Raw genomic sequence first — 23423 nt, 5'->3', positions numbered from 1 at the left:
GTATTCGCCTCCATGTTCGACGAAGGAAACGGTCGCGGATGGTGTTTTGAATGAGACTATTGGTTGTGAATAAAATGATTCTATCTCAGACAACAGTTTATCCCATCGTCTATCATACAGAGTACAGCGCAAATCAAGAAACAAAGGAAATATGATGGTGTTATAAGGACGACTAATTTTCAATTGCTCAGTGGTGAGAGACCTCGCCGCGGTAGCCGACCAGATTGAAACGGCCAATGATCTCACCAACGGTGAAGAATCCAATTACTTCCGCGGCAGTGACACCGACAAAAGCAATCTCCTTGGCGTTGGCGTTGCGGACACGAGCGAGGAAGTTCTGGGGCGACGGGAGGCTGATGTTCTTGAGAGTGGCGGGGTTGCTGGCAGCGTTGATAAGAGGCTGGAAGTATGACTGGAAGGTGGCCAAGTTGCTGGAGCATGATCATGTTAGCATGGAGATAACTGGGGCTGAGAGGGGCAGCAAGGGCGAACGTACGGAGGAGTCATCTTTTGGCCACGGAAGACAAGCTTGCCGAGCTCAAGGCCAACACGGGAGTAGTAGATGGCTGGGGGGATCATGGCTATCGAAGCATAATACGTTAGCAGTGCAGTCAGACGAGAGGTGGTTCGGACGTTTAAATCAAGGTAAGAAACAAGGCCGGCCAAGGAACAGGGTCCGGGGAGTGGCAAGGTGCCTCCATGATAACTATGAGGATCCAGCTACTGCCCAATTGACCTTCTTGGCTGTATCCACCCCAGCAGTACTAAGTCATAGCAAAGGAGTGTCTTACCGTCGATGAACGAAACGACCTTGCCGACGGGGCCGCCGATCTTGCGCAGGGCAGAGGCAGCATTGTTGAGGGCAGGGCCAGCAGCAGCAGTGGCCTTGGATAGACCCTGCTGGGCCTTGGAAGCGGCCTGGGAAGCAGTCTGGCTAGCCTTCTCCGAGCTGGAGGAAGCGTGTCTGACGGCGGTTCTCCGGGTCAGGAACTGCGATTGGCGCAGGACGGCACGGGTGGCAGCGGGCATCTTGGAGAAGGTTGGGAGGAAGGGAAGGAGCGGAAATCAAGGTCCAAGCAATTATCACCCGGTGCAGTCGCAGAGAAGGACAAGAGGACCAATGGCGGTTTCGTATGGCGCAACAACGGGGTAGACTTTGCTCGGAAACTTCAGGGCCGACTTTGCGGAACACCGGAAGTCACGTGAAGATTCGGTGCCTGAATTTTCATAACAAACCCTCGGGGCCATGAAGCCCAAAGTGACGCAATGGATAGAAATGGTGAAACACTTGGAGTGATAGGTTTGGCCCAAGTACGGAAATCTGAGGATAATTTGGAGGCATAGCAGGTGTGAATGGCCCGCAATACTTTTTCAATGTGGCACCTGCGTCCTTCGGCGGGACTACCAAGTCAGCTCTGGGTATCGAACCTCTCAGCTTCCAGAGGGATCCTTTCTTCAAGAACGTAAAGTTCAGCGGGATAGTCTCCAATTAGCCAAAAACGACTCCAGCCGATCGACTTCGATCTTTCACACTTTCGCACTCATTTAGATGTATCGGACATGGCAAAAAAGTCTATACAAGCATTCTATTTATCGACTTGAGATGTTCAGCTTGAGATCTCTATATACGCTGAAGAACTCTTTCGTCTCCCTCTTTTTGCCTTTGATTAGGACACCACGCAGAAGCTGACTGTTATATGAAGAATATTTCCCTGAGCCTCCCCCGTCATCCTCTGGCAAACCAATGGCATATACTTCGTTTCCAAGTTGTCTCTCCTTGTTGATGAGCGTTACAGTCGCGAGGGCCTGCGCAACTGGAAAACTTCCTTCCTCCAGTATTGTCCGCTGATATAGTGCCCGAAGCCAGTTCTCCACCCATCTCCCGATAGAGATATCTTGGCATCGAAGCACGCAAGCCATAAGTAGACTCGATATTCCGATTGAATAGACATTCTTTGAAATGCATTCCTGCGTATCAAGGCCAGCCACTAAACGGACTAATATTGTCATCCAGTGACGGATAATTTCCTCCGTTCCTGGATGAGGCTCGAGGCAATGCATGATTCGAGCGGCAATATAGTAGGCGTAGTTCATTGCGGCCCAATGAGAACCAAACACTAACACACTGTGATGGCCATCTCCAGCTATCTCGAAGCTGGTTGGAGATTCACTTGGGAGGTCTCCTGGTGAGAGCTTTGCTTCCCAGTCATCGAGCCTCTTAGATTCAATGTCCAAGGAAAGTAGCAGGCTATCGATCGATACATCTAGCTCTTTATGACGGCTTTCCCATATCTGGAGAAGACCTATTGTGTTGAGACGATACAACTCACACAAGATCGATGTCATTAGGGCCCTTTTGGCATCAATGGAGCGGAGGATGTCCACAATATCTTCAGACAACCTCAACGACGGTTGGTTGCGTTGTAAGTAAAATGAGGTGAAATTTTGTCTTCGCCACCAGTTCTGATACTTCGAGAGTAAGTAGGCCCCATATAGACGGTGACCGATGTCCGTTGAGAGAACCACGCAGTTAATCTGGAAGAATGTTTCAATACCGTCTGCATGGCAGGCAAATCCAGTGAAGGTCCCCATCGAAGCTTCAATGTAGCAGAAGATCACCAGGACCGCAAGAGTATAAATTGGGCTTTGTTGGTTGAGGTTGCTGATGATTCTGGCAACCTGACTCACAGCAGAGGTATAATATGACTGGCCAGCAGTTTGGTGATGCCCATGGGGTCTAAACGAATTTGGCGCGGAGAGGGATGAGCCATTCTCAGGCCAAAGTCGACTCATATTGCACGCCGATAACGCCAGGATAGCATGTTTCAAAGGGAGGCAGTTATCATTGATGAATGTCATCTCCTGAAAGAAATGATCCAAGGCGCCCGAACATGAGGAATCCCAGTGAGTTAAGTAGAATGTCTCATTCTCAGAGCGGTTCAAAGATCTCACAATGTCGAAATTTGTCAGGGAAGGTGTTGGCGAGGAGGTGGAACTTGAAGGCGACGAAGATTGGGATAAAGCGCCCACCGGTGGTATGCTCTTAAGGCTCGCATGCTCATTTGCGATCGACTCTTCGCGTTTATCATGCCTTTTGCGAGGTGCAGGCCACTGTCTCTTATTTGGGGACTCGGACTTTATTCGAAGCTCTTTCCAGACCACCTTTCGTGGTTTGGCCGAATTGAGAGCGACCGCCATGGTCTCGCTTGATAGAGAGACATTGCGAAAGTGGTAGCCTGCCTCCCATGCTTCGCATGTCTTATTCCTGCGTACGCATGCTCCACACGCAGGCTTTCCTTCATCACACTATCAGATGTTAGCCTCATCTCGTGGCCGGATGGGTAGCTCGCTATACTTACCTTGACGTGGCGCTTTCTACATTCCTTGCAGCCCGAGCGGGTACGGGTGATATTGGTCTGTTTCTGCCTGGGTGGAGGCGGCTCATACATGGCCATTCCCAATTGTATTGGTAAATACTAGAAATACACCTGGGGTTCCCTTTTTTTGATCAGACCCGAAAATATGAGCGCCGACAACAGAATTGTAGCCAGCGCTTGTATGCTGGCTTCCAAGATTCCTCAGGCTGTCAATGAGATCCTCGTGCCTTGTGCCTTGAGCATAGAGATATAGAATCTGTCTGGTTCGATGTCTGCTTGAAATTCATTTCAAGCGTCTTGCACATCCGCAAAGTAATATATGAACGACCTCGATACCAGTTGCGGATCGTGGAAGAGATGGCGACTTTTACCCTTTTCGGTGCACGAGAGCGAAGGTGTGGGTCCAGGAAAAGAGAATGATTGGGTGAAATGACTCTCCCCGCTCCTGAGGCGCGTTCCACGTGCATACCAGTATAACTGTTCATAATTCTCCAGTCTATTTAACCATATTGCCTCCCGACAATATAGATAGCAAACCTCGAGCTATTTCTTGGAAACTTAACATCAACCTTTTTATTTGCTTACTTTTTGCTCTCACTACAATGGCTGTCAAAGCCGTCGTATTCGACCTCCTGACGGCTCTACTGGACAGCTGGACCCTTTGGAATGCAGCAGCAAACAACGACCCGGAGCACGGCCGAAGATGGCGAGCCCGCTATCTGGAGTTGACTTTTGGCTGTGGCGCTTACAAGCCGTATGAGGAGCTGGTTCGAATTTCCGCCGCGGACGTAGGTCTACCTGAAGAAGCGCCGGCGGCACTGATTGCCGACTGGGACCAGTTACAGCCTTGGCCCGAGGTGAAGGCTGTTCTCAGCGAGCTCAGAGACAAGGGCTATAAGCTTGGAGTAGTTTCCAACTGCTCGATCGGACTTGGACGTCGGGCTCTTGCTCGATGCGAAACGGATTTTGATGCTTTTGTTACTGCCGAAGAAGTCGGGTTCTATAAACCACACCCGAATACCTACGGAGCTATCTTGGCTGCTCTGGGGGTGAGCGCTGAGGAAGCATTGTTTGTGGCTGGAAGTAATGGCGATGTGGTGGGAGCTGCAAAATCTGGGATGCAGGTTGTTTGGCACAATCGAATCGGGTTGCGCGCCTTACCAGGTTCTTCACCATTGGTTGAAGCCAAGTCCTTGGATCGTGCCTTAAGCCATTTTTTATAAATGGGATTCGGCATCAATCCAAGGATACGAGGTAGAGAGAATCACGTGTAATGTATACTATCCGAAGCGGATCTTTTGATGGAACGTAAGCGCATGTTGAGAACTGGCTTTGCTTGATTCGACTTGGTGTTGATACGTCTTCAAACGCAGAGATCCTACTTAATATCCCCCCGCTCCCCAGAACTGGCCTAGTCTATTAAAATCCCGTCGTTTACGAGAAGTTTTCTAAAGGGGTCAGCGCTAGTCCATAAGAGGTAAGCATACAGGAATTGATGTCGCTGATTGGACGGATATCCTGCGGCTGATGGTGGGCCTGAATTATTTACCGAAGAACTCAAGATCGAGTCTGACCTCGTTCGATGCCCGATGAAGTTCACGAGGGGAAGATACCAAGATCAGATCCCTTGAGGATGGAGCGCACTCGGTGGCTGGATGGCCTTCGTGGCCTCGCAGCAGGTATGTACGCAGTCACACTCTTGGATGTCTGGACCGTTTCGTCGCGCGCTCCATGCTAATTGAAACCCTTTCCAGGGATTGTTGCTTTTGACCACCTGTTCATGGATAATATCTGGTTCCCTTTTGTTTCCTTCTGGACCAATCCACCGGAGGCAAACCGCAGCTTGGTTCAATTACCTCCCATTCGGATCTTGTTCTCAGCCCATGCGATGGTAACCCTGTTCATGGTGATCTCCGGCTATGCCATTTCTGTCAACCTAATCAAAGACCCCAAGAGCCCAAACTTGTTGGCTCGAATCTCATCCGCCATTGTGCGGCGGGGGTTTCGCATCTATCTTCCTATGCTAGTGACAGCAGGCATTGCACAGCTATTCTATTTTCTTAATGTTTATCATTGGGAATTCGATGAAGCTCTCGTGGCCGAACTGCCCCGCCCCCTATCGGCACCATGGGCTCATGTCAAGTATTTGCTCAACTATATGGCCCAAAACATCAATATTGTTGCTTTCGAGCCGCCCGGGGGCCTGAATGGTCAACTATGGACTATGCCTCTTGAATTCAGAGGATCAAATGTGGTCTATCTTCTCATTACTGGGCTTTCCACGTGGCGCATGAAGTTGAAGCTGTATGTGCTTCCCGTGATTGGTGGATTTTTCATTTGGTATGGCAACTGGGATACTTTTGGTTTCATCTGGGGCCTCTGGCTGGCGCAAAGAGCGGTGTCTGCCACTGCCAATTCCGGCGAGCAATCTAATGCTGAACTGGAAATGGCAGAGTTTGACGGTAGCCATAATTCGACCGTTGCCTTCCCTGGTACATTAGGGCATTTCGGACCAGGTCGCCGATTTGGGAGAATTCGAATGAAAAACAAGAAGCTCATTTTGTCCCGCCTGGCAAAAGCGTTGACGTTCGTGCTGGGATACTACCTGCTTTGTCTGGGAAGCGATGGCATCTTACCTCCTGGGTACCAATTTCTCTCTGCCTTGCATCCATCTCGCTGGAAGGACAAATGGCATATCTATCACTGGTGTTGGAAGTCCATCGGATCCGCCATGCTTGTATATGCGATCGGCGAGTTCCCAACCTTACAAAGGCCTCTTACGACGCGGCCAGTCCAGTATCTGGGTAAAATATCCTTCGCCCTGTATCTGCTTCATGAGACGATCTATCAACTATGGAGGAACCCATTCCGCAACTTCGTATATCTCATACTGAGCGGAAGTCAGTATGAAAACAGTGGACAGGCTTCAGGAGCCGATCCATTTGCGTTTTACCTCACTTGGTACATCACGGGTGCTGTCCTGGGAGTAGTCACTATAGTTGCGGCGCATTACTATACGATTCATGTAGATAATAGGTGCGTGGCCCTTGCGAAGAGGGTGGATCGATGGCTTAGTTTTCGATAGATCTACGATAATCGATTCTCATTTTCGGTCTATTCTTTGCTTCTCCTCGAGCTTCCATTAACAATTTGCATCATTTTCAAAAGCCCAAAAGTAGTCAGCAATCATCGTGCGGGGCAGGACCCCCCCGCGCCTCGGGATGATACTCTAAGATCACACCATATGATCGCAGGGGTGTCTCTGTACAGCGACAGTATTGCCTAAAACTTGATCTCGCATTGCGGCCTGAGCCCCATCAACCCCGCGAGTATCTTGTTCCTCGATAGTGCTATACACAACCTGAGAGGGTAGTAGTTCGTCTCTCTTGGCGTGTAATGAGATTGAGCTCACTGGATGTCTAATGTTTGACTATCATGTTGATGTTTGACCGGGGTACGCAAACAAGGAAAAAGAGATCGCATAGCTCAGCTTAGCGGGGTTGTCCATGTCCAAGTTGAAGCATTGGTTGGTTGCCTGGATGGAAAAATTCTTATAGACCACCGACGGTCTCACTTGTCTCCCCTTAACATTCTACACACACACCATCTCCTCCAATTCCCGAACCGTTTTATCTGGCTCATCAGCTGGTCGAGTTTTCAATATGCAGTGGACGCTGTTCCTGATGACCCTCGTGGGTGCTGTGTTCTCCACAGTATACGCGAAGGGCCCTGAACAGTGTCCTGGTTATGAGGCTATCAATGTGAACGAGCAAGATGGCTCACTAGAGGTGGACCTCCGCTTATTGGGGGACTCCTGTGATCTATTCAGCTCTGACTTGCCGAACCTGAAGTTACTCGTGGAGCACCAAACAGGCAAGCAAGGAAACTTTCTCTCTTAATATACAAACTTTAACTGGATAGCTTCAGAGAATCGCCTTCATGTCCTCATATTCGACCCAGATGAGGCAGTCTACCAGGTCCCTGAATCTGTCCTTCCTCGTCCGTCCACAATGGAACATCGCGACCGGAAAATTCAGTTCACTTACGAACGCAGCCCTTTCAGCTTCAAGGTGAAGCGGGGTGAAGAGGTACTTTTCGATACCTCGGGAAACAAGTTGATTTTCGAGACACAATACCTGAACTTGCGTACTTGGATCCCTGAGAACCCAAACATTTACGGGTTGGGTGAACACAGTGATTCGCTGCGCTTACCCCGCGTCAATTACACACGAACCCTGTGGAATCGCGATGCTTATGGGATTCCACCCAAGAGCAACCTATACGGTTCCCATCCTGTATATGTTGACCATCGCGGGTCTGTCGGTACTCATGGCGTATTCTTCTTGAATTCAAATGGCATGGACATCAAAATCGATGAATCTGACGATGGCCGCCAGTATATCGAGTACAACACACAGGGTGGAGTCATAGACTTGTATTTCCTGGCAGGTCCGACTCCCAAAGAAGTCGGCAAACAATACGCAGAAGTTGTTGGCTTCCCTGCCATGCAGAGCTATTGGGCCTTTGGGGTAAGTTTTGCTTTTGATTTATGCAAGTTTTCGCGTCAAGATCAAGGATTAAATCGACTAATTATATGAAGCTCCACAACTGCCGATACGGATACCGAGATGTCTTTGAAGTGGCTGAAGTGGTTTACAATTACAGCCAGGCCCGGATTCCACTGGAGACCATGTGGACTGACATTGATTACATGGATGCCCGCAAGACCTTCACATTAGACCCTAAGCGGTTTCCTCCTAGTCGCATGCGCGAGCTTGTCAAATACCTTCAGGCCCATGATCAGCACTACATTCTTATGGTCGACCCTGCGATCAGCTACAGCGGTATGTCCATGTTACTTTTTCATGTATCGGTTGAGGGTTACTTTCAATCTCTCAACTACAACAAAGACTCTTCTCAACATCTCTAACCCCTGCTCTTGCAGATAACCACGCGTACAACCAGGGGAGCAATGATAGTATATTCCTAACCGATGTCTCCGGAGCTTTCTACAAAGGTATCTCATGTTTTCCTCAACATCCATAGATGAACATTGATGAATTATCATAATTCAGGCGCGGTCTGGCCCGGTGTGACGGTATGGCCTGACTGGTTTAACTCCAAGACCCAGGGGTATTGGAACGAACTATTTTACCAATTCTTCAACCCCGAGGGTGGCGTTGATATCGACGGATTATGGATAGACATGAACGAAGCTTCTAACTTCTGTCCTGACCCTTGCGAAGACGCTTATAGCTACGCAGAGGAAGCCGACCTGCCACCTGCGCCGCCACCTGTTCGCTCTCCGCCGCGCCCTCTGCCAGGTTTTCCTGCAGACTTCCAACCACAAGGGTCAAATACGTCCACACGATCTCTGATACGGCGTCGTGACTCCGGCAAGGGATGCAAGACTGGGATAGCCGGAAGGGACCTTCTTAACCCGCAGTATCAGATCGCCAACGCCGCAGGCTCTCTCAGCAATAAGACAATCCGAACGGACATTGTTCACGCTGGGAAGGGCTATGCGGAGTACGATGTTCATAATATCTACGGTACCATGATGAGCAGTGCTTCTCGCAAGGCTATGCTCCATCGTCGTCCTGGACTGCGGCCTCTTGTGATTACGCGAAGCACCTTTGCAGGTGCCGGTGCCCATGTTGGCCACTGGTGAGTTCAACCATCCACACTCCTTGGTCATTTTACCTGGGGTATGTGTTTGCTGACCTTCGCAGGCTTGGGGATAACCTGAGCGAGTGGGAGATGTATCGCATTTCAATTGCACAGATGCTCGCCTTCGCCTCAATCTTCCAAATCCCAATGGTAGGATCCGACGTCTGTGGTTACGGCGGCAACACAACTGAGGAGCTATGCGCTCGCTGGGCGACTCTGGGCGCATTCTACCCTTTCTACCGCAACCACAACGCGCTAGGCAGCATCCCGCAGGAATTCTACCGCTGGCCCACCGTGGCCGCTGCAGCCCGCAAAAGCATCGACACGCGGTATCGCCTCCTCGACTACCTGTATACTGCATTCTGGCGGCAGACGCAGACAGGCGAGCCTTTCCTGCAGCCACTGTTCTACGTCTACCCGCACGACGCGAACACGTTCGACAACCAGCTCCAGTTCTTCTACGGCGACGCACTGCTGATTTCGCCCGTGCATGACAAGGGTCAGACGTCGGTCACAGCGTACTTCCCCGACGACATCTTCTATGACTTCTACACGCACAAGCCGTTGCGTGGGCATAGCGCTAACATCACGCTGGCTGACATCCACCTTACCGACATCCCTGTGCATATACGTGGTGGATACGTGATTCCGCTACGGATCGAAGGCAAAGGGAGCACCGGACCCGCACAGACCACGGCAGAGCTACGGCGGCGCAACTTTGAGTTGCTGGTTGCGCCGGGACTGGATGGCAGCGCGACGGGCGAGTTGTACCTCGACGACGGAGAGTCGATTGTGCCGAATACGACGTCCCTCGTGACCTTCCAATACAAGAATGGCACATTGCATATTGGCGGCAAGTTTGGCTACAAGGCGGGCGTGTTGGTCGAGTCAATCACCTTGTTGGGTCAATCCCAGGGTCGCCGCAGTAACGCAGACCGCCAAAGCGTCAAGCCCACGCAACTTGAGCTAACGGGACCGGCCGAGATCGAGCTCTGACAGAGGACTCATTTTTGCATCGAATTAGTTCATTTTCCCTATCCTGATTTCCACAAGCCGTGTGTTTCCTTATGATCTACTCAGCTATTTCGCTTTGCTTTGTCTTACTTCCGGACATGTGAAATTTCGGAGGTTTTCCCCATCTCTTTGCGACCGGCTAAAATTAGAGCGCCCACCTCTTTTCAGGCGGGATCAGCATTCACTAGCTTCTGCACGAGCGCTTTACGGGGGCCTATGCGTATTCGAACAAGGAAAAGAAAGCAATGAGAAAACAAAAGGATTGCGGTTAAATCTATCCAAGACATGTAACCACACAGAGTAACTTCCCTCGGGCGGGTAGAAAGTGAAACCGGGCTGCCGTTGCCTCTCCTATCAGGAGAATTGGGCATCCCACGGGGCCAAGCATTTGTGTTCCTGCATTGAATCCCACTAATTGAGCACGGACGGGTTGATTGGGCTGGGCGGGGAAATTGATTGGACTCATGAGACGCGAGGGGGCTGGTGTTATTACTTTATTGATTTCATTACTCGTCATCTGTGCAAATTAAATCGTACGGAGTACTCCATACTCTCGTGATAGGAGCGAAGAACCGGGAGTATCGGCTCCCAGCCTTCTCGAGGGGTGGCCGGGGCCCCCTGCAAAGCATGACTAGTCGTCTGATAGACGCTAGTTTCGTATAAAAGGCCCGGGGGGGGGGGGGGCGCAGTGGACGGTGGCATTATCGTCCGCACCTAAGCCCTAAGTGACTAGCACCACCACTAGGGGCACGGGCCGGAGGTTCAGACCTGACAAAGGTAAGCGACCGGACGGCTTCCAAGGTCCGTTACCCCCCCTCATGTGATATGGGATTAACTTCCCTTAATCTATATATGGAGTACGGTGGGCTAGGAAAGCTCCCTAAGGTAGGGGAGGGCGTAAGCCCATGAGATAATATGAATAACAGATTAATTTCGAGCCCCTGAATTGGATCTCTCATGACGTGGTCGACAAGAGCACAACAGGTACAACCGGTACAAGTGATGCCTCATACTGCGAGGCGTGTAGACACAGGTACACAAGGATCACAATGATAGATAAGGACCAGGCTCTCATTCGCCGGAAGGGTTTCAGGCTGTCTGGAATCGGACGAATTGAGGTAGAAAGGGTGGGGCGGTTGCTTGTTCGCGATCACGAAGCGGTGGATTTCGCTTGTGAACGAAAAAGGTTCTGCCTGTGGGGCCAGCGCATGTTCACGCTTCGAGTCATCCTGACCGTACGGTACCGATACGCGTCCCGTACACTCCGCCCGCTTGCACTTCCCACCTCGCAACTCCCCCTCATACGCCCTCCATACCCCTCCATACATCTCCGTCAGCGGAAGGCCAAGGTCAGGCCAACGCAAGCCTGTGACATGATCGGCCGATCATCCCGGACGATCCTTTTCTCTCCTGGCAGTTTCTATCTCCTGAGTGGGTATATCTGACGTTTGAGATTTGCGCGCCCCAAGGAGATGCTGTTGGAACTTTCTGGCCAAGGGCTCAAGGAGTCCCTGGACGAATGTGTACGCAGTATGCAGTAGGGTCCGTATTTACTCCAAACGTGGCTCCCAATGTCTCAGTTCCCCAGCAGCTCATGGCTCCACTCCATTGATGGCTCCACTCCGCCCTCTACTGCGTACATCCCCTGTGGCGTTTGCGTAGTCAAGTGGAGGCAGATGGTCCCAGTTGCCTCACAGGAAGCCAATCAGAAAGCTGCTCGGCTGAGGAAGCCCCAATGAAAGGACTCCACCCCTGGCCAATCTCAGCCTCCTCCTTTTCTGATCAATCCCGATTAGGCCTAACTCCCCCGGAAACTTAATGGAATTCCCTACTGTCTTCGTTGCAGTGCCATCTTTGCCATTTATGGGTTTAAAATAGATAAAAAAGATACGGGTCCCCATGGTGAACGTTCCCGGGGTTCCTTCTGTGCTGTGATCCACTCGTTGTTTATAGTGTACAGTCCTGCCTGACTTTTCTGAACTTTTTCCAAACACTTTCGTTTACCCTCTCATCCCACCTTCTTCTCCCTCCCCATCGTTTGGTCGTTTGGTCGTTTGGTTTCTCTTCAGTATAATGCATGCCTCTCTGAAGCTCCTTGCCGCAGCTCTGGCTGTTGGCCAGGTCTCTGCGCAGACATACACCAACTGCAACCCTCTCGACAAGACGTGCCCTGCGGACCCCGGCTCCACCGAGTCGACTCTGGACTTCGACTTCACTCAATCCATCGATCCTAGTCAGTGGGAGACCACCGCAGGAACGGTCACCACCGGCTCTAATGGTGCCGTTTTCACCATCGCCAAGCGGGGTGACGCGCCAACCATCCAGTCCAAGTTCAACATCTTCTATGGCGACATTGAGATTGTCATGAAGAGTGCTCCCGGCACTGGTATCGTCAGCAGTCTCGTGTTCGAGTCGGATGACTTGGATGAGATTGATTGGGTAAGAAACACCCATCACGCCTTCTACTCACCTTTTCCGGATCGTGTATCTGATCTTTTGTACAGGAAGCTCTGGGCGGTAACACCGGTGCCATTGAGACCAACTACTTCGGCAAGGGCGATACCTCTACTTACGACCGTGCCACCTACCCTGCGGTCACCACTCCTCAGGAGGTCTTCCATACCTACAAGGTTTCCTGGCAGAAGGATGCCACTACCTGGTCCATTGACGGCAACGTGGTCCGTACGCTGAACTATGCCGATGCTCAGGGCGGATCTCGCTACCCCCAGACCCCTATGACCATTCGCATTGGTATCTGGGCTGGTGGTGATCCCTCTAACGGCCAGGGTACTATTGAGTGGGCTGGCGGCGAGACCGACTACTCTCAGGCTCCCTTCAGCATGTACGTCAAGTCTGTGAAGATCAACAACGCCAATCCCGCCGAGTCCTACACCTACACGGACAACTCCGGCTCCTCCGACAGCATCAAGCTGAACGGCGCTGCACCAGGTTCGTCGGACCCTCCTTCCACAACTTCACCCTCCGCCACCTCCACCTTCACCTCCAGCATTGAATCCACTTCAAGCACCACTACCTCCTCCACTGTCCACACTACCCTGGCAACTACCACCCTGGCACCTACCACCACTCTGACACCCACAACCCTCGCAACCATCACCACATCTTCTTCTGACTCCATCACCACTGGAGGTTCTTCCACCATCGACTCTTCCAGCTCTTCCAGTTCCAGCCCTACCACCAGCCCTGCTGCCAGCTCTGCCTCTAGCTCGGCTTCCAGCTCGGCTTCCTGGTCTGCCTCTGGCCCGGCTTCCAGCTCCGACTCTGGGGCTGGTCCTACTGGCTCCGGCTCCGGCTCCGGTGCCAGCTCCACCAGCTCTGGGTCTGGGTCTGGGCCTGCCTCTGCCTCTGCCTCTGGATCCGCCTCGGCCTCTGGCTCGGCTGCAGCTCCTTCCGGCACTTTCAACGCTGCGACCAGCAACGTTGTTGGCTACTTCACCCCTCTTTCTGTCTTGGCTCTCGTTGGTGCTTTCATCCAGCTGTAAAACAGTGCATTGCGTTTCTTTTTTGACGTATTTAATAATGTCTCACGGATGAAAGCGACCTGGGCTGGAACCGGATTGGATTTTGGGAATGATGAATGCCTCGTTTTTACTCCTTTTGCTTGTATCTTTTGCTAAGTCTATATGTTTTTTGTTTTCTAGGGCAGAGAGGTTGAACCTCATTATCCCCCACTGTACTTATGCAGAATACCTCCTGTTTCGGGGGAAAAAATTAATCATGATTTGGGATAATCCCAAAACTCATTCCTTGAATATCTTCGATTTCTTAATAAGTTTCGTACGACGTAAACCCATGGCTACATGAATTATTCCCTTCAAAGCCACCTCGCTCCATAAATTCGGGGAGATGATTGCCCAGCAGAAAATCCCATCAGCCGGCTGCCGTGTAACGAACTGCGCATTAGGTGCGAGCCAAGACTCACGGAACTCGAGAAGAACAGAGGCGAAACCCGCCGGCCAACCCGGTAGTTCCAAATTCACGTGGGAGTGCAATTGAGTTTCAACCTTGGGAAGGATTCTGTGTTCCCAGTTCAAAGAATCCATGGATCCAAGTTTAGGGCAAGTTCGTTCCGTTGCCGAGGCCTGCGCTGCTCTGAAGTCTACCGGTTTTATATTTCATGAAAAGGAAAATTCTTGTGGCAGCGTTGAAGCCGCTGCCACAAGAAGTCTATAGGGGAGTTATCTCGACTATTAGGGTACGTGTATGTGGACGCATTCCTATCATGTCGCGAAGATGCTGTCTTGAGCCCCATTTTTCCTGGGGCTATGATTGGTTTGTGCTTTACTGGGTGAACCGCTTCTGTAGCAGTCGTGGGACGTAAAAGATGGAAGTAGATGGATATTATGAAGTCTAGGTGCCGAAGGACTCCTTGTATGTGTTGTTAGGGCCGCTTCGACTAAAGGTCTACAAGTGGTGCCAGTGTAAAATTATCGTGAAAAGTGGAGAAAGAGGGCAATAGATCTATGGGAATAAGTACGAGTAGGACTCAGTTACTTGTAGAGCATGTGACCTGGCCTGTGGAGAAGGCGGTCATCAGCAGTACCAGTACCTATTCCATTGTTACTAAATTTAGCGACATGTACCAAAAAAATGGATTCAATATCCTCATACGAGATAGGCGCCTTCTACCCAGCTTTGAACGGAAATCAAGAAACAGCACCTTGATTTCCTTGGTTTACTGGCTCGACTTCTAAAATAACTTTGATTTCCTCGTGACTAGAGTTCCTTGAACTCATGAAAATAATCTTTCACGCTACTGATACCGGATAGCCAGGGAACCATATGGAAAATGAATATCGTTGATATGTTGCGAAAACAGCACAGCAAATATCGCCAAAACAACGCGTTTCCTTGATCTTGAAGCAAGCACCCTTTCTTTAGCACCTTTTCCTTTGTAAAACAAATCCTAAAGCAAATCCCAACTGTGAAGAAGAAGCCAACCATGCCAGGTAGAAACCCTTCTCTTTACCCACATAAATCAAAGGCTCGTTTCCATACGCTCTGGTCGTCGAGACGGAAACCCCACTCCGCAGGGTTCTTCGACAGCTTCCGCTGCTCTTGTGGCGACAGCTTGAAATACCAGTCTTCAATCAAAATCAACAATTCCCGAGTTTCTTCCAATAACATCCACGCTTCCACCGAGATAGTTTTGCACCAAGGCCTAGCCGCATGCATCAGAGCTTCAGCTGGAGGACCCCAATTAAATCCCTGGGTCACATACGCGCAGTATCTTTGAATGAGGCCTCGGTTGCCACGCCCGTATAATCTGCCACTATGGAGTTCGGATGCCGAAAGAATGTGCAGATTGCTGCGCATTTCGTCTTCGTCTCTCCATCGAGGGAAGGTCCAAGACCACCTGCCATGTCTCTCGATCTGCCAATCTACAAGCCGGTCATAATAGGCTTTTGTGGCTGTGGGTCTTGCGATGTCTTGGAATGAACCCTTGGTGCTGACAGCACAGGTCTCGTCTCCACTTCCCTCGGTCTCTGTGGCGGAGGCTTCGCTGTATGAATAATCTGCGCAATATGTGGAGACATCGTCGCTTCTTTCGGTAGACTCGTCGTCCGTGTACAGGATGCTTCCTGGCTCCGTGCAAGAGTCGCTTTCCATGGAAGCATCGTCGGCGTTAGCGGAGGCATCTTCCTTCGTGGAAGCATTATCGTCAATTGAGATAACCTCGTGGTTATCTGTAGGCTCTCCTTCGCTGCCCCCGAGGTCCTCTTGCTCTGTGGAAGAATCAAGCTCACCCTCTTCGTCCGTAGAAGTTTCATCGCTGCAGAAATCAGTGGGTATATCTCCATCCATTGAAGTCGCCATCTCATCCTTGAGATCTGTAACACTCTTTGATATCTGCGATAGGAGCTGCTCATCAGTCCCTGTGAGCCTTTCTCTCATGCTCTTTTGGAGCTCCGCGATCTGGAACTCTCAGCTTAGCGACCCTCTCAGATGGCGATCGTTGTGACCGCAGTAGGTATCGAGACGGTTGCTCTAGAAGCCCCTGTTGCTCTGGGGGCTCTGGTGGCTGCAGCAGCTCCGGTGGCTCTGGCGACTCTGGAACTTGAAAGCGAGGCATAATGAATGGGGACTGAAGCTCCCCTTTGCTGACCGAAGGATTCCAAAGCTGGAAATTTGATCACAGGGACTCTGGTTCTGGCGAAATCTTGCGGAGAATGTGAAAAGAGGAGCTCCTTATATGGCCTAACACAAGGTTACGCAGTCTTTCCCACGGAATCTCCCGGTCAATATTCCACGGATATTTCCATAAAAATTTTGTTTGCATTTGCTTTATGAATTTCAGGATTCCTTCAGTCAAGTGTCTACATGGAGATTTGCTCCAAAATAACATATAGTTACTACAAACAATTTGGTCACCAGTCATTAGAAAACTCCGGGGCTTTCTCATCTATATTTACTAAAGACATCATCTTGTAAGCAGAGTAGCATTGTTGAAAGAAAATCAATTAACTCCACATATTCAATCATGCGTAATAGGATGCCGTTCATAGCTTATCGTAGTCACATTAAAATCCCCAAATTCCCATACAAGAGACTCACCTGACACCACTGGCCAAATTCGATGAGAAGCGCCAAAGTTCTGCTTTCTGTCCAGCATAAGCAGATCGTGGCGTCCCGTTTACCTGAGTCATGTGCTATGCTTCACCACACAGACGCTGAACGCGAACCATGCGCATCTCTCAATTGTCTAGACAAACGCAACACAGAGTCCGCAATAGGCCGGTGATTTGTTGCTGCAATCCTCAGCAACGCAAGTGTTGTGACCGGCCGTGAATTCCCGGGCCCCCGGATTGGAGGATCGGAAGCAGCAGAGCGCGCCCCAGAAGCAGAAGAGTCCTCTGTCGATTTCGACCACAGACCAGATCCCAAACTGGCATAGTTGGACAAAGAGCTCAACACGGCATTAATACCAGCGGATCCAGCCTGGATGCCACCAGCAGGAGTGGAACCTATCATGGAGCCCCGGCGCTCCTCCCGAGCGACGATCCCATCCACCGCCTCGAGATGGTCATCCAGAGTGCTGAAGCGGGCATTCAGGGAGTCAGCCTTGGAGCGGATTTGAGAGCGGAGCCGGTCGAGATACTCTGCGCGCCGGCGAATCTGGGCAGCAACCCTTGTATCTCGTGCGATGGATGGGGGTGAGCCACTCTGCTCGTAAGTAGGGGGCGATGCCATGAGACTCTCTACGGCAGATCGAAGATCTGCGCGTAATGAGTCAAATTCCCAGGATGCGGTGATCAGGGCTTGGTTGCCTCCCTGAAATTCGAGATCCAATGCGTGGCGAGCTTCTGGGAAAGTAGACCGAAGTTGGTCCTGGAGCTCGGCTAGCATGGTTTCACTCTCTCTGAGCAGGTGAGATAAAGGGACAAGGGTCTGGATAGCATGTTCAAATATTGATTCGAGACCTTGTTGAGATGTGATAATAGTGTCTTCGGGTGAGATTATCTGGTTGGAGGGATATAGGAGGTTATGCGAGAGAGGGCGTGTGGGCAGCTGTACGCAGCTATCAGGGTATAGATATTTGATAGCAGGGATGTGACATGCATCTTGAAATTGGTAGACGACTTCTGGTAAAGCTATCAGGTGAAGGATTATGGCGATTAAAAGCCCATTAATGGTTGTCCGAACGAGCTTGTCATTCACGCGATAAAGAGATGTTACCCTTTGGGCTAGCCTTCTGGGCCTCTTTTTCTGATGAGGGTTGACCTCAAAAGTTTCCTTCCCACCACCGGTCTGCCTGCCTTTTTGCGAGGTCTCCTCGGGTGCTGGTGGCTTGCGGCGTTTCCTCACAGATCGAGAAGCTTGGGCCTGCTGGATGGCTGGGGCGACCCAGGATGCCTCTGAGATAGAGACTTCACCTATAGACGGCATCACTAGCTCAGGCCCAGCCATAGTCCATGAGGAGGCCGACAAGGATTGTGTAGACTGGTGGACTGGCTTATCGCGTTTTGTTTGCGCGGGGTTTGGCCGAGGGCTTGGGGAAGCTGGTTCTGACGAAGGTCTTTCTCCATCCAGCACATCGGCTGTCGCATTCTGATTTGGAGGAGTTTGAGGGCTGTCATTCTTGATTGATGCAGTCGATGCCAGGACCCACGATTCACTTAGCACGGCGCGATCCGGGGTACGAGGAGGCTCCGCTGACATGGCGTCGTGAACATATCCGTGTGGAGTATAAACAAGGTTCGTTGGTCGTCTAACAGCGGTTATGGGTACGTGACTCTTAGATATCAGGGTCAATACCAGAATCCGGTATGTGAGCTCGAAGCGTGGGGTAAATTAGCAACAATACGCGTGCTGTTGCAAAGCGGTGGGGAAAACTAAGGGAGTCCAAGTTCGCGATCGGCACAAAAATAATCGAAACAACCAACCATGCGCCCAGTCACCCGACTACGACCGCGAGTTCTCGTGCAACTGATCACACACCAGCGCCGACTTCTCCTAAGGCCCCAATGGTTTTCGACCTCCATAAATCGCCGCTGCTCATGCGCTGATGCCGCCAATGGCAAACCCGAACCTGCCATACCTCCGACCGACCACCGAGCTCTGGGAACCGCTCAGGAGCTCTTCACCTCGTCCATCTACAGCCCTGGGTCTCCTCTTTTCCTCCCAAAATGGCACACATGTTATAAACAAACTCACCAACTTCCTCCGCACCCAGTACTTGCAGTATGGCTTCCGCGAAGTTTTGACACCAACGATCTACAAAAAGTCACTATGGGAGATCTCAGGCCACTGGCAAAACTATAAAGATGACATGTACGAGGTGACTGGCCGTGGTGCGACCGGTGAATCTGGTGGTGAGATCGGTGAAGAGGAATCCTATGGCCTGAAGCCAATGAATTGTCCCGGCCATTGCCTACTTTTCAAGTCTCAGAATCACTCCTACCGCGAATTGCCGGTGCGCTACGCCGACTTCAGCCCCCTCCATCGGAATGAGGTATCTGGGTCATTGACCGGCCTGACCCGTGTACGGCGATTCCACCAGGACGATGGCCACATCTTCTGCCGGCCACAGCAGATCAAGGGCGAGATTGCGTCGGCTCTGGGTTTTGTGGAAATGGCGATGAACACGTTCGGGCTGGGCCCATACAGATTAGTATTGTCCACTCGCCCAGAATCCGATTATATTGGTACGTTGGACATGTGGGATAATGCGGAAAGTCAGCTACGCGAAGCGCTTGATAGCACCGGCCAGGAATGGACGTTGAACGAGGGCGACGGTGCCTTTTATGGACCCAAGATCGATATCCAGCAACGGGATAGCGCCGGAAAATACCATCAACTATCGACTATCCAGCTAGATATGAACTTACCCCAGCGGTTTGGCTTGGAGTATCAAGTTGCCGAAGGAGAAGAAGATTACAATCCTGAGACTCCGGGGGTCGCAACGCCGATCCTAATCCACCGGGCAATCTTTGGTTCTCTCGAGCGATTTCTGGCTTTGCTCATTGAGCAGCATGGCGGGCATTGGCCTTTCTGGTTGTCGCCCCGGCAAGCTATAATCTTGACAGTCAACCAGGATGAGGCTGTCTTACGGCATGCTGAAGAGGCAGCGGCGAAGTTCTCTGGATTCCGACTACTTGCGAATGATGGTACTAGCAAGCCACCACGGCCGTTATCGTCAGTCGACCCAACATTTTTAGTGGATCTTGACACTAGTGCTCAAACCCTGGGTAAAAAGATCCAGCGCGCCAAGCAGATGAAGTACAACTTGATCTTTATCCTGGGCCCCCGCGACGTCGCTGATGGCGGCATCAGTGTTGATATCACGGGCCAGCTACAGAGCAAGACTGATATTGGAGGACAGGAACTCCAGAAACTGGTCCAATCCCAGTTAGGGGAGAGTGCCCTGAAGAACCCCAAGGCCGTTAAGCTTAAGCTCGAGGAGGTGCATCCATTATTGGTCGAGTTCGAGAAAAACTTCCTCTAGTCTAGTCGAAGATGGTCGCATCTGTATAATATGTTTCTATACTCCATGTACACTAATTCAAACTACCATTGCACACATGAATCCAGACCTGCGGCCCTCAGAGCGAAGCGTCAGGCCCCCCTCCGCGGCTTAGTATAGGGGATCAGATCCTTTCAGGCGACCAATCCGTCAAGGGATGTTATCGTCGAGACGATAAAATTCCAGCTCTGGATCTCTTCTTGGAGCCTTTGGGCAATCCGGAGATCCTACATCCTCCGCCCTTGGTGCTTGTGAGAATATCGGCCACCGGAAAGATCGAACAACAGAGTGTAATCGCGAAAGAGGACAGGGTATGTCGGCGATAGTGCCATATCAGGGTATTACAACAGCTGGAAAGGACACCGTGCACAGGGAAGGAAAACCATAAGAGACACTAAGGAATACTCGGATTCGAGCTTACTCGAATTATACTGTTCCGGCCGAATATATTTTGCGAGAAAAGCATTGACTCAAATTGTTCAAGGTCCCATTGGCTCCCCCTGGTACATGGAAAGCTCAACCGCGGAGGTCCGAAATGATAGACAAGCCCGAATATGCAGATATCATGAATGACTTCCAATCAAATGGAGCCATGAAATCAAAAGTCAGAAGTATGTTCGGCTAGCTACGGGGTGGGCCTGGCAGAAGCTGGGGGGGGGTCTCCGAGGTCGGGGGCTTTCTGCTGGAATGATGGCATAATGCGATTCAGGGAGATGGGAAACGATGCGAGTAGTTTTGGTTAATCTGCAGAGTTTTGGTTATAATTGCAGGAAAAAGGATCAAAAAGAAGGATCTACGCCAGTTGACCAGACCAGGCATACCAATGAAATGCATCACGGTGTTTAGTTGGGCTCACGAAAGGGCGCGCCGCACGTGACGTAGAGGGGGCCCGCTTTTCGGCGCCGAAAAAAAAGACGAAGGGCGTCATTCAAGTCGATTGACTCACATATTCCATTCGCTTCATTGGGTTCTCCTTTTCACCTTTAAAAAGGGAGCAGAGTCACTTGTATCATCAATTCTCTCTCCGTGACTGGACAGAGCCTGGACTTCATCTTTGTTCTATCGTTTATCACCTACTTCCCCCCCCCACAATACCCCGCTAATTGCCCACCATGCCGATGTATGTCACGAGATGCTGCTTCCCCCATTGAGCGCGTACCTGCTTGTTGGCGCACGAAAGAGCTAGCAATTGACAGAACAATAGGCTCAAAGATCCCTCAAAGAAATATAAGCCGTTCAAGCCTTTGAACCTTCCCAACCGCACATGGCCGGACAAGACCATCGACAAGGCCCCTCGCTGGTTGGCCACGGACCTGCGTGATGGCAACCAATCTCTCCCAGACCCAATGGTAAGTAATTGACAATAACGAATTGATTCTCGGCGCCGTTCCCGTGCTTGGATAGCTAAGTTTCTTTGATCGTGTAGGATGGCGAGCAAAAATACCGCTTCTTCAAAAAGCTGGTCGAGATCGGCTACAAGGAAATCGAAGTCTCATTTCCCTCCGCCTCACAAACGGATTTTGATTTCACCCGCCGTCTTGTGGAAGAGCCCGGACTCACTCCAGATGATGTGTGGCTCCAGGTCCTTTCGCCTTGCCGTGAGGATCTCATTCGCCGCACCGTCGACTCGCTGAAGGGTGCTAAGAAGGCCATCCTGCACATCTACCTCGCAACCAGCCCATGCTTCCGTCGCATCGTTTTCAACATGGACCGCCAGAAGTCTCTCGAGATGGCCGTAAAGTGCACCAAGTATGCTCGTTCCATCACTAAGGACGACCCCTCGTGCGCTGGTACAGAATGGCAGTTTGAGTTCTCGCCCGAGACTTTCTCCGACACTGAGCCAGATTTTGCTGTTGAAGTCTGTGAGGCTGTAAAGGCTGCATGGGAACCAACTCCCGAGAACCCCATCATCTTCAACTTACCCGCTACAGTCGAAATGTCCACCCCCAATGTCTATGCCGACCAAATTGAATACTTCTGCACTCACATGACTGAACGCGCCAAGTTTGTTGTCTCTCTTCACCCCCACAACGACCGGGGTTGCGCTATTGCGGCCGCCGAGCTGGCTCAGATGGCCGGCGCCCAGCGTGTCGAGGGTACCCTCTTCGGAAATGGCGAGCGTACCGGCAATGTCGACTTGGTTACTCTCGCCCTCAACCTTTATACCCAAGGTGTTTCACCTAATGTTGACTTCTCGGATATCAACTCTGTCATCAAGGTGGTTGAAGAGAGCAATAAGATTCCTGTCAACGAGAGGTGGCCCTATGGCGGCTGTAAGTGTCTTCATTACATACTATTTACTTTTCCATCACTAACGCCAAACTAGCCCTCGTCTCGGTAGCCTACAGTGGCTCTCACCAAGATGCCATCAAGAAGGGCTTCAAGATCCGGGAGGACGCGAAGGCGACTGACGATGATGAGTGGGTCATGCCATATCTGCCCCTTGACCCACAAGATATTGGCCGCAACTACGAGGCCGTCATCCGTGTCAACTCCCAAAGCGGCAAGGGCGGTGCTGCCTGGGTCATCCTGCGCAGCCTGGAGCTGGATCTCCCCCGTGCTCTGCAGATTGAATTCAGTAAGATTGTCCAGAAGGAAACCGAGGCTCTCAGCCGCGAGCTGCGCGCCTCCGAAATCGTCAATCTCTTCGAAACCGCATACCACCTCAAGTCAAACCCTCGTTTCAACCTGATCGATTACAACATCACCACCGACCGTTCGCAGTCACCTGCCCCCCCCGAGCCTGGCAAGGCTCTCAACACCAAGAACTTGAAACGTCGGTTTACCGGTATCATTGAGATCGACAGCCTTCAGCACGCTATCACCGGTGTTGGTCCTGGTGCCCTTTCTGCTCTGGCAGCAGCGCTCTGCACCCTCGGAATTGACCTCGATGTCATTGACTACAAGGAGCATTCTATCGGTCTTGGTCGTGATGTGAAGGCCGCAACCTACATTCTCTGCTCGGCCGCTGGTAGCGACCAGCAGGTATGGGGCGTGGGTATCCATCAGGACGTTGTTCAAGGCAGTTTGATTGCACTTCTCAGCGCCGCCAGCTCAGTAAGTCTTTTCCTCAGGATGCACATCTCGTTCTTTTCTAACATGGTTATAGTTCCTTACATCGAAGGCGGGCTCGCCTGCTCCGTTCCGTCCAATTCGCTCGAACTCTCTCACCAATGAGGATATTCAAGCGCTCGAGCAGCTTTCTGGCTCTAACGAGGGTCTTGCGGTCAGCTCTGGCTACGTCCCTCAAGTCAACCTTGAGCAGTTAACTAAACAGGCCGAGGCCCAGTAAGCAATAAAAGTGTTTTTTTTTTCTGTTTTGTTCTTTCTAGGCTATATATTGTCAGGTCTGCAAATAATGCATTCCATAAATTTTA

The 23423-nt window shown here is 51.1% G+C and overlaps 11 protein-coding genes across 11 annotated transcripts; 6 read left to right on the top strand and 5 right to left on the bottom strand.

The window, feature by feature from the left end:
- Positions 1 to 187: 187 nt before the first annotated feature.
- On the bottom strand, positions 188 to 1029 carry N7468_007652 (F1F0 ATP synthase subunit g; the record flags this gene model as incomplete). The annotated part of the gene is made up of 3 exons (XM_058476948.1): positions 188 to 431; positions 497 to 581; positions 792 to 1029. 3 exons carry the CDS (start codon positions 1027 to 1029, stop codon positions 188 to 190), a joined length of 567 nt encoding a protein of 188 aa, XP_058329838.1.
- Positions 1030 to 1590: 561 nt separating this feature from the next.
- N7468_007651 (Zn(II)2Cys6 transcription factor) lies at positions 1591 to 3455 on the bottom strand (the record flags this gene model as incomplete). The annotated part of the gene is made up of 2 exons (XM_058476947.1): positions 1591 to 3306; positions 3360 to 3455. 2 exons carry the CDS (start codon positions 3453 to 3455, stop codon positions 1591 to 1593), a joined length of 1812 nt encoding a protein of 603 aa, XP_058329837.1.
- Positions 3456 to 3979: 524 nt separating this feature from the next.
- Positions 3980 to 4600, top strand: N7468_007650 (HAD family hydrolase; the record flags this gene model as incomplete). The annotated part of the gene is made up of 1 exon (XM_058476946.1): positions 3980 to 4600. One exon carries the CDS (start codon positions 3980 to 3982, stop codon positions 4598 to 4600), a length of 621 nt encoding a protein of 206 aa, XP_058329836.1.
- A 359-nt stretch (positions 4601 to 4959) lies between these two features.
- N7468_007649 (acyltransferase family protein) lies at positions 4960 to 6462 on the top strand (the record flags this gene model as incomplete). The annotated part of the gene is made up of 2 exons (XM_058476945.1): positions 4960 to 5056; positions 5132 to 6462. 2 exons carry the CDS (start codon positions 4960 to 4962, stop codon positions 6460 to 6462), a joined length of 1428 nt encoding a protein of 475 aa, XP_058329835.1.
- Positions 6463 to 7039: 577 nt separating this feature from the next.
- Positions 7040 to 10043, top strand: agdC (putative alpha-glucosidase; the record flags this gene model as incomplete). Its single annotated transcript, XM_058476944.1, has 6 exons — positions 7040 to 7250; positions 7305 to 7906; positions 7978 to 8221; positions 8323 to 8394; positions 8453 to 9044; positions 9110 to 10043. 6 exons carry the CDS (start codon positions 7040 to 7042, stop codon positions 10041 to 10043), a joined length of 2655 nt encoding a protein of 884 aa, XP_058329834.1.
- Positions 10044 to 12134: 2091 nt separating this feature from the next.
- N7468_007647 (glycoside hydrolase family 16 protein) lies at positions 12135 to 13564 on the top strand (the record flags this gene model as incomplete). Its single annotated transcript, XM_058476943.1, has 3 exons — positions 12135 to 12500; positions 12566 to 13010; positions 13467 to 13564. 3 exons carry the CDS (start codon positions 12135 to 12137, stop codon positions 13562 to 13564), a joined length of 909 nt encoding a protein of 302 aa, XP_058329833.1.
- Positions 13565 to 15047: 1483 nt separating this feature from the next.
- On the bottom strand, positions 15048 to 15887 carry N7468_007646 (uncharacterized protein; the record flags this gene model as incomplete). Its single annotated transcript, XM_058476942.1, has 1 exon — positions 15048 to 15887. One exon carries the CDS (start codon positions 15885 to 15887, stop codon positions 15048 to 15050), a length of 840 nt encoding a protein of 279 aa, XP_058329832.1.
- A 64-nt stretch (positions 15888 to 15951) lies between these two features.
- On the bottom strand, positions 15952 to 16155 carry N7468_007645 (uncharacterized protein; the record flags this gene model as incomplete). Its single annotated transcript, XM_058476941.1, has 1 exon — positions 15952 to 16155. The coding sequence occupies one exon, from the start codon at positions 16153 to 16155 to the stop codon at positions 15952 to 15954; it is 204 nt and encodes a 67-aa protein (XP_058329831.1).
- Positions 16156 to 16739: 584 nt separating this feature from the next.
- On the bottom strand, positions 16740 to 18242 carry N7468_007644 (uncharacterized protein; the record flags this gene model as incomplete). Its single annotated transcript, XM_058476940.1, has 1 exon — positions 16740 to 18242. One exon carries the CDS (start codon positions 18240 to 18242, stop codon positions 16740 to 16742), a length of 1503 nt encoding a protein of 500 aa, XP_058329830.1.
- Positions 18243 to 18597: 355 nt separating this feature from the next.
- N7468_007643 (threonine--tRNA ligase MST1) lies at positions 18598 to 20028 on the top strand (the record flags this gene model as incomplete). Its single annotated transcript, XM_058476939.1, has 1 exon — positions 18598 to 20028. The coding sequence occupies one exon, from the start codon at positions 18598 to 18600 to the stop codon at positions 20026 to 20028; it is 1431 nt and encodes a 476-aa protein (XP_058329829.1).
- A 1130-nt stretch (positions 20029 to 21158) lies between these two features.
- Positions 21159 to 23338, top strand: N7468_007642 (2-isopropylmalate synthase; the record flags this gene model as incomplete). The annotated part of the gene is made up of 5 exons (XM_058476938.1): positions 21159 to 21166; positions 21251 to 21395; positions 21473 to 22319; positions 22373 to 23103; positions 23156 to 23338. The coding sequence occupies 5 exons, from the start codon at positions 21159 to 21161 to the stop codon at positions 23336 to 23338; spliced, it is 1914 nt and encodes a 637-aa protein (XP_058329828.1).
- Positions 23339 to 23423: the final 85 nt, after the last annotated feature.

The sequence above is a fragment of the Penicillium chermesinum genome, assembly GCF_028974085.1.
Source record: "Penicillium chermesinum strain IBT 19713 chromosome Unknown utg000005l:1.0-4115287.0:1.0-4118363.0, whole genome shotgun sequence".
NCBI classification, from domain to species: Eukaryota; Fungi; Ascomycota; class Eurotiomycetes; order Eurotiales; family Aspergillaceae; genus Penicillium; species Penicillium chermesinum.
The sequence above is the reverse complement of the archived record's forward strand: the minus strand, read 5'-3'. Positions and strand labels throughout refer to the sequence as shown.